The 8918-nt window shown below is 44.8% G+C and overlaps 2 protein-coding genes across 3 annotated transcripts in view; one reads left to right on the top strand and one right to left on the bottom strand.

Annotated features, from left to right (window-relative positions):
- Mcph1 (microcephalin 1) overlaps positions 1–8918 on the top strand; it is a 124524-nt gene that overhangs the window by 82751 nt on the left and 32855 nt on the right. Inside the window, exon 12 of one of the 2 annotated variants that reach the window (XM_026788815.1) lies at positions 3659–3736. In XM_026788815.1, the coding sequence (XP_026644616.1) occupies positions 3659–3736 (78 nt within the window). Of the gene's footprint in view, positions 1–3658; positions 4016–8918 lie in introns of those variants that run through there. The other variant, XM_026788816.1, reaches the window with a different exon arrangement.
- Angpt2 (angiopoietin 2) overlaps positions 5793–8918 on the bottom strand; it is a 49855-nt gene continuing 46729 nt past the window's right edge. The window contains exon 9 of the mRNA XM_005366227.2: positions 5793–6662. Within this exon, the coding sequence (XP_005366284.1) occupies positions 6502–6662 (161 nt within the window). The 3' untranslated portion in view covers positions 5793–6501. The remainder of the gene's footprint in view (positions 6663–8918) is intronic.

The following is an 8918-nucleotide window of genomic DNA, read 5'->3' as shown; positions in this document are numbered from 1 at the left end:
GCTCCTGCAGATGTGTTCTAACTAACATTCCTCTCTCAGATACATGTACTCACCGGTGTCCTTCCCTGCGCTCCTGCAGATGTGTTCTAACTAACATTCCTCTCTCAGATACATGTACTCACCAGTGTCCTTCCCTGCGTTCCTGCAGATGTGTTCTAACATTCCTCTCTCAGATACATGTACTCACCAGAGAACCTTTCAGTTCCAGTATCCAGGTGAATCTCTTGGTTGTTCTGGCTCTCTCAGAACTCAGGCTCACAGGCAAACGTTCTGTTGGTGCTCCCCCCACCTCCTTTTTTCCCCCTTTCATCTAATTGTCCCTGTTGTGGCTGCTCTATGATTGGGAAGGCTATATCCGACACAGGGAGGACAAAATGGGGGATACAGCCTGCTGGAGCCCAGCATCTCCTGTGGGTGGAAAGGTGAGTAGGGCCAAATTCACTTTTTCTGTTTTGTTTGGTTTGTTTCTCTGGGTAAGTGTCCCCAGAAAGACTGCCTGTCCTCTGCTAAGGACACTGTTCCTGTGTCCTTTGCTCTCTTCTCGCTTCAGGAAAGGAGTTACTCCTTTGAACTGTTCTCTACCTCCAGTTCCCTTGTCCCCATATTCCCTAGCTTTTGGAACTCTGAAAAAATGATTTTAATTTTCTTGTCACCTTGCTTCTGCAGACACTTGTTTCCGCCCTCCTCAATCAGCCACCATGTATCTGGCTGCTTTGCATTTTCCAGAGTTGGTCATGCCATCTTTTCTGTGCGCGCTTTCTCCCCCCAGTTCCTGGTGAACTAAAAGTCTGCTTACTGTGTTGTACCAGTCACATGTCAGCTGCATCCTCTCCATAATGTATAGCCGTCATTTGCATTTAATAACAGCACCACTCTGCCTTCCCCAACTGCAGCCAAACCGCCTCACAATGCCCACGAGAATTTTTGAAATCTGTAAAACAAGAAGAGACTTGGAGGGCATGGAGGAATAACTCAGTGGTTAAGAGCACTGCCTGCTCTTCCAGAGGACTGAGATTTGAGTCCCAGCACCCATGTGACAGGTCACAACCATCCAAAACTGTAGTTCCATAGGATCCAGTGGCCTCTTCAGGTATACAGCTATACATGCGGACAAAACACCCATATGTTTTTTTTAAAAAAAACAATTCCTGTCTTTTTTTTTTTTTAAAGATTTATTTATTTATTTATTAGGTATATAGGGTTCTTCCTGCACATATCCCTGCAGGCCAGAAGAGAGCACCAGATCTCATTATAGATGGTTGTGAGCCACCATGTGGTTGCTGGGAATTGAACTCAGAACCTCTGGAAGAACAGTCAGTGCTCTTAACCTCTGAGCCATCTCTCCAGCCCCTAGATAGATCTTTAAAAAGAAGAAGAAACTTGGTACCCAGAATAGTTGAGTGAATTGCATAGCCCTCCATGATGGGACATCATCTAGGTATATCTAAAAATAAAGCAAGAAAATGGTTCCTCCGTTAAGTTCATCAACAGAGTTTGGACTTTATGAGTGATGACCAGATATCAACACTGTCATTTCTGTTATCTAAAGTGTCTAATATCAAAATGTGCCAGTGTTGATGGCATGACGTAGAGCTTTTGTTGAGGTGGATCCTGGAGATCATTTCCCCTACCAAGATTTATATATAAATAATATTTGATCACTTGCATACAACCCCACTCCGTGTTGCATATAATTTTTCAGTTGTTTTTGTCTTACTCAGTATTTTCTAAGAAATATGTGGGGTTGGGTTAGATGATTCCTCAAGCCTACCTGGAATCCTGAAACACAGAATTCTCACATTTTGAATATTGCACTGAACTAAAGAAAGGGATTTGCCAATAGAATGGGATAAAGCACAAAGTTTTTCCTGTATCTCTGGTTCTATGATTTTAATGAAATCAAATCAGCATTTTTTGCTCCCTCTGTGAAATATTTATTCTCTATCTATTTGTTTAACAAAATCATACTGTAACTGCCCTATGATTTTATTTTCTTAACATTTAGAAAGGAGTAAAGTCAGAAAGGACGAATTCCTCCACAAAGCTGTTTAGGTTCAGTTGACATTTTAATGTGGGTTGAGTTTGCACTTGAGTGCCACACACATTTCTGCAGCTGACTCCTGGCCTCTCACTGGTACACCACTTTCCCACCACAGGAGGCTACCAGGCCACATGTTGACATGAACCTGATGTTGAAACTGCATTTCATCTCCTGGGCTGTCTATGTGGTCATGGAGACCCACAGTATTGACAGTGTATCTCTAAAGGATAGATAGCCCAGGACAGCTGAGAACAGTGGGGGAACACTGTAACGTGAATGCTTTTAACCCAGTTATTGAACTTATTAAGATCGTTCTGCTCTGCTCTCTCCCCTCCCCTCTCTCTCCTCCCCTCTCTCCCCTGCCCTCTCCTCTCCTCCCCTTTTTTCCCCTCCTCTCCCCTCTCCTCCTCTCCTATCCTCTTCCCTTATCTTCCTTTCCCTCCAGTGTCACTTGGACAGTAAAAGTTAGGAGAAAACAAAAAAGAGAGTTAAATGACAAAATGTCTGGGAGCACAGGGAGCTAATTGAAAATGTGGTATTTCCCTTGAGCAGGGTTCCTGTGAACACACTGCTACTTTCCCATGGTGTCCTCCGCTCTCATTTATTGTCTTGAGCTCAGCACCCTCATAGCTGCTTCTCCTGTCTTGTAGACATGCTCGCTGACTCTCAGGTTTCTGCCATGTGCTGAGCCATCACCCACAATCCTCTCCACCTTTCCAGAGCACCACCCAGCCCAGCAGCACACATGTGCCGCACGCCCCCTTCATGCAGCTTCTGCCGCTGGAAATCAGGTCTTTAGGGTTGTACAGCATGCACTTCACCAACTGACTCATTGCCCCAGCCCTCACTTCATTTTTTTATTCATAAAATTGTGGGATGTTTATGGAGGATTCTAGAGGACAATGAATTAAAAACATATTTCTAACACACAGCATTTCATATAAAAGCAGGATAGCGTTCAAATATTGGTTTCATTAAAATACTGAATTAGTTTCGTCAACTTAACAGGATCACCTAGGAGGCCAACTTTAGGCACACTTGTGAGGATTATCCTGTTTAAATAAGTCTCTGTCTGTGCCTGTGTGAGATGTTCTTTATTGGGTTCATTGAGTGATCAAACCCATCCTAACCCAGGGCAACACTATGCCCTAAGCTTGAGCCCTATACCACATAAAAAGGAGAATCAAGCTAAGATCATGCATTTGGCATCCGTCCTGCTCCCTGACTTTGGGTATAGTGTGACCACTACCTAAGCTCTGCTGCCTTGATTTCCCTGCCATGAAGGACTGTGCCCTTGAATTGTGACCCTTGATAATCTCTCTGCTTCTGGTGGGTATCTTAGCTCAGCAGCAGAAGCTGGGTACTGGCCCCCATTTCCAAACATAGCGAGATGGTTTTTTAATATGTGTTTGTTAATGACTGTAACAGGTAGGTAGCATGAAGTTTCCCAAAGCACCCTAGTATTGGGGCGACTGGGTTTCAGGCCTGCAATGTTCATCTTTGCTAGGCTTTCAGGGGACTTTGTTTTTGTTCTAATCATCAAAGTGACTTTGACCTGCCCCCCAACAGTCAAATCAACCTGTGACGAATGTTCCCTGTGTGTTGTGTCCCTTGTAGGTGCTGTGGTCTTTAGAATTGGGTCACTGGATTTCTGAGGAGCCTTTTGAACTCTCTCAGTCCTTCCCTGCAGCTCCGGTGAGTCAGCACTGTGTGGTGGGGGGAGATGCAGTGTGGTGATCTAAGAAACGCCGTGTCTTAGGTTAAGGGTGGTCTCGCTCAGACTAAAAGGATGTCACCCTAGAAATTAGTGCCTCTGTTGACTGATTTGTGAGCTCACACGGGAAAACTTGTAAAGCGCAATGAGAAATATCACTGTGGAAATGCTTGTTCACTTACGCTGGCAGTCCAGATTCGGGAAACTGAACTGGGGGGGTTGCTGCACGTTCATTGCTAACCTGGGCTATAAGGTAAGACCTTTCTCCAAAAGAAAAAAATAATAATAATAACTTAATTATGAAAGCCTGTGGGACTCTAGAAAACAAATTTTAAAAATAAAAGACAACTCTTAAAACTAATGCTAATACAGATAAAATTGACAGGTATAAAAATCGTGGCCTGCCAGCATTGTGATGTGGTCTTAGTCTGAGGTTTGTCCTGAATTCTACCTTTATGGACTCTTAAGTATTCTAAACAATTGCCAATTAAATTCTGACTTCTCTGATAATTAAGGTTTGATTGGAAACAGGGCTATACAGAAGTTGGCTTTTGTTCCGAAAGATGTTGTCTGGTTTGGGACAGTTTATCGTTTGGGAAGATGAGTCTCTGAAAGGCAGTGGCCGTTCTAGCTGTCCCCGGTGCTCTTACGTAGCTGTCCAAGTGGCCCTGTGCCGGGGACCCAGCAGGAAGCTGAACTCTGCCCTCCAGTCGCTCAGTCATCTAGCTCGCTGCATTGTTTTGTTTTCATTTTTGAGATTACTGTTTTGATTTCCTTTCAACTTTGTAAATGTTTTCTTAAGAACAGAAAAAAATATTTTTCCCAGTAAGTTTGTTTGTTTAAAGTACTGTGTAAGGAGCCGAAGTATAAAGTAGAAGCCTGAATTCCTCCCGTTCTCTGACCTGAGAGAGTGTATATAATTCTGAGCCACACAGGAGGTTTGCCTTTGGAATTCTTCTTCCTGCCTTCACGAGAGACTGATGTAAATGCAGAGTGCTGTTCTGGGTCTACCACCTCACTTCCTGTCATTGTGGTCCTTCAGGAACCTTGCTGCTGTCTGAAGCTGTGGGATGTTGTTCTGGTATCAGATGTTTTAACTGGGTACAGAGCCATGTTGGCCCCATTGGTGTTCCCTAAATGTAATAATAGAAGCAGCGGTCAGAAAGCAGGGAAGAGTTCTTTACTCTGGAGTTAGTTGGTAGGAAAGGAAGCATGGCAGAAGAGAAGGTGCCTTGGCCACCCACGTCTGCAGATTGACTGGAGCCCAGAGCAGTGTGTGAGGGTTTCTATCACCAAGGCTGCCTGAAAGAAAATGGGTTAGAGCAATGTTTCTCAACCTGTGGGTCACAACCCCTTGGGGGTTAGCTTATCAGATATCCTGCATATTAAATACTTGCATTAGGATTCATAATTGTAGCAACAGTTATAAAGTAGCAATGAAATAATTTTAGGTTGTGGGGGTCACCAAAATAAGGAACTGTATTAAAGGACCACAGGATTAGGAAGTTTGGGAACCATGGGGTTAGAGAAATGTAAAAACAAAGCCAAACCAAATCTGGACAGGTAAGAAAGGCACCTGAGAAATTGCATCTCACTGCTTTGTGCAGGTGCTCATTGATAGAGACGGCACTCTGCAAGCTTCCGAGAAGTTAGGACACAAGGAATCAGGGTTCAACAGTTTCAAGCATTAAGTTGTGTTCTGAAACTTTCTAAAAGCCTCTGGTGATACTATGAGCAGGACAGTTTGATTTTGCATTCTCAAACACTTCTTCGGTTTTGTCTCAAGTGGGATGGTTTCCCTCAACCACAAAAATCAAGACTTAGTTTCATTTCCTAAAACATATCTTCTTAAACTAGGGAGCAGATCTTTGGGATAGAATACACGAACCCAGCGGTGAGGTCTCATTATCATGAAATAGTGTTTTTTTCACTAAAAGCAATCTTCTTTGTCATGAGGCATGGGGTTTGTTTTTGTATGTGACACCAAAGAACAGAATTGTAAATGTTATCATAAAAATTAAACGTAATCATGTCAACTAATAAGTTATATTTAATTACTAAAAATACCTTCATATTTATCAGCCAGGCGGAAAACAAAATAGTACAGTCTCCACATACACCAACGTGGCACCCGCTTGGTGGTAATTCCAGAGAGGTGGGCATTTTCACCATGTAGGAAGTAATATCCAGCCATTAAAAACTGAGCCGTCGAAGATGGGTAAATGTGTTGTTTTCAAATGAAAATGTAAGGCACCTAAGAGGAAAACAATGCACTGTGCTTCTCCAGATATTAACCTGTAACCAGCACTTAGAGAATCTGAATACTCGCTGCCGTGGTGAGGGGATACAGTCTGTCACCGTGACAGCTGTGCTGCATATCCCTACAATCTATACGCGTGCTCGGAGGTGATTCCAAGATTATCTTCTCTAAGTTCTGTTTTCCAGTTATTGACTGATGAACTCTCATGTAACTTCCTTCCTTGTGGCAGTCTGCATGCTGTCCCTCTGGTACTCAGCCTCAACGCCACCCTTCCCGGGTGTTTCTCTGGACCACAGTGCCTTTGGGTTGCCTTGAGTTGGCTACTGGTGCAGGCTTAAGTGTTGTGCTTAAGTCTGGCACACAGAGATCCTCCCCACCCCCGGAAGCACCTCCTGATGGAGAAAGGAACTGCTGTGCATCGGTGTCTCTCAGTGCTTTGGGTTAATCTTTGGACACAGTACACTCTTCTGGTAGTATAGGAGGCGTTTAGAAATCTGCCGGCCGAATCATCATGGTTGTGGCCTTGAGCGAGTAGCCGGACCCCTTCCAGTAGTACCACTTGATACCATTGAACTTATTCGTGCTCTGCTTTTGTGGATAGTACTGTCCGTTCAAGTTGGAAGGACCACATGCATCAAACCACCATCCTGTGAAAGTGAAACAGAAGGAATTAGGAGTGGGTGGTGGCACCTGTGTCAGCACGGGGAGGAGGGCTCAGGTGTGCTCATCAGTTTTCAGCTTCCAAGAAGGTGCATACACACCCTCACGGTGTAAGAAGAGCCACACTGATTCCTCACTCCCCAGACACACACTTCACACCTGTGCAGTCATAGTTTCATTGTTGCATGTGTTCTTACACACTTTCTAGCTCCTTTTGTGCAGAAGCCTTGCAACATGGAGAAATGTTGGTCAGTGCTGTGTGAGAAGCCTGTCTGTCATCCATGACTACATTGGTGGGGTGAAGACATGGTGAAACTGGAGGTATATATAGGAGTCTTAACAGCAGGATGAACCAAACGATTCCCACTCCCCTCCATCAAATTGTTTTGGTTGGAATAGAAGCCAAGTGCCCAACGCTCCATGGAGCTAGGGAAAAAGAAACTTTAAGGCTGTAAGGAAGAGTGCTAAGGGAGAGTCAGGCATAACAAGGATCTTCTTCATGGTCACTCCGGATCCCACAAATAGGAGCAGAGTTGGTGATAGGATTTGCCATATGAAGCAATAACGTGGATGATGTACTAATCTGAATTCATCTCTAAGCCTCAAGTGGGAAAGACACTGATTACAAGAGATTACGTGATAGTATTCATGTTTGTCTTTAAATACAGAAAACAATGACAAGAATTGATAGTAAAGAATGTAGATGAAATACCAACTGAGAGGCTCTCTCGGGGCAAGTGGCACACAGTAGGGCAGCTTCTCTAAGTTCCTATAGAGTGCAGCTGTTTCCCTGGACCCTGCTGGCTGGAGACAGTCCTAGCTGGTGATTCTGATAAATGGAGATCTATAAGAAGACTCTGTGTTGTACAAGACCCTTGGAAGGTAGAGAAGTGTCAGTAACAGATCTGCCTTGACCTTCAGGCACCGTCCATGCCCCATCCTGCAGATGTCTCCTCCACAGACAGGCCAGCTTCCCCACGGGCCCGCCCATGGCTTGGAACGTGGCCTCTTTCAGCCCAGACCTCCCATTTTCCTTCCCTGGCTGCTTGCCTCCTCCCCAGCTCCATTCTCAGCCCCTAAATCTTGAACTAGGTAAATAAATAGATTGTGTCCTTGGTTATGAAGCAGTTCTCCTGCTCTCTGGAGTAGCAGCACACGGGTGGTCTGGAAACAGCCAGCCTCTCCAGAGAGGGCTCAGTGTGGGAATGGCAGCAGGACTTGGGATGAAGTGTGACACAGCCCCAGAACCCACCGCCCTTGTCATTGATGTTAAAGTGGATTGTTGCAGTGAGGTGAGAGCGTCTGCCCCTTCCGAAATGAGTTCAGTAGCATTTTTTCCTTTGAATAATTACAACCAATGGGGACAACTCATGCCACCAAGTGGCCACTCTGTTCTCCCATGAACTCCAGGGTCCTAGTTCTTCTGTGGAATTTTAAGCTCTGAATTTCATTTCATTTTTGCAAGTAAATCTTGTTACTGTTGACAGAGGATTCTTGACTGACAAGTACATGTGAGTCAAGCTCAGATCTTTTTCTTATCTTAGCAGCAACCTACCTTTTTATTTTTTAATTAAATTTTATTTATTTATGGTGGGGTCATGCCGCAGCATTGCTGTGGCGATCAGTAAATGACTTGGGAGAAGCAGTTCTCACCTTTCGCCACGAGGCACCCAGGGATCAAACTCAGGTTGTCAGTTGATAGCAAGCACCTTATGGGCTGAGCCATCTCCCAGACCTGAGCTAGAGTTTCTTACCAAACTGAAACTCATGAGTTCAAGCCCCAGCACGGGGTTTGAGGAGCACACCATATACTCCGCTTTTCCCAGGGATCCTAGAGACCTGAGCACAGTCTTCGTGTTTATGTGTCAGGTCCCTTACCCACTGAGCTCTCCCCTGCCCACTCTCTCTTGACAAGAAAGAAACAGCTGAGAAGTCCTTGACCGGATGCTCAGTCACACAGAAATGAAGTGAGATGGAGCTAAATCATCCCCCTTTCATCTGGTCAGTGAGCACAGCCTCTGGAGAGCTCGCTGGGTATCGCATATCCACTTAATTTCCCGGGCTCACTCCAGAGAGTCCTGAGAACACACTGTTGGCCTAGTGACAGCTCCAGCTCCATGTCCTTCTCACTTCACACGTGGGCCAAAAGGAGAAAAAACAGTGTACTGACATCCAGCTAGCATGTCTTCTCATGAGAGTAAGTGTACTGACATCCAGCTAGCATGTCTTCTCATGAGAGTAAG

Source organism: Microtus ochrogaster, unplaced genomic scaffold, assembly GCF_000317375.1.
Source record: "Microtus ochrogaster isolate Prairie Vole_2 unplaced genomic scaffold, MicOch1.0 UNK7, whole genome shotgun sequence".
NCBI classification, from domain to species: Eukaryota; Metazoa; Chordata; class Mammalia; order Rodentia; family Cricetidae; genus Microtus; species Microtus ochrogaster.
The sequence above is the reverse complement of the archived record's forward strand: the minus strand, read 5'-3'. Positions and strand labels throughout refer to the sequence as shown.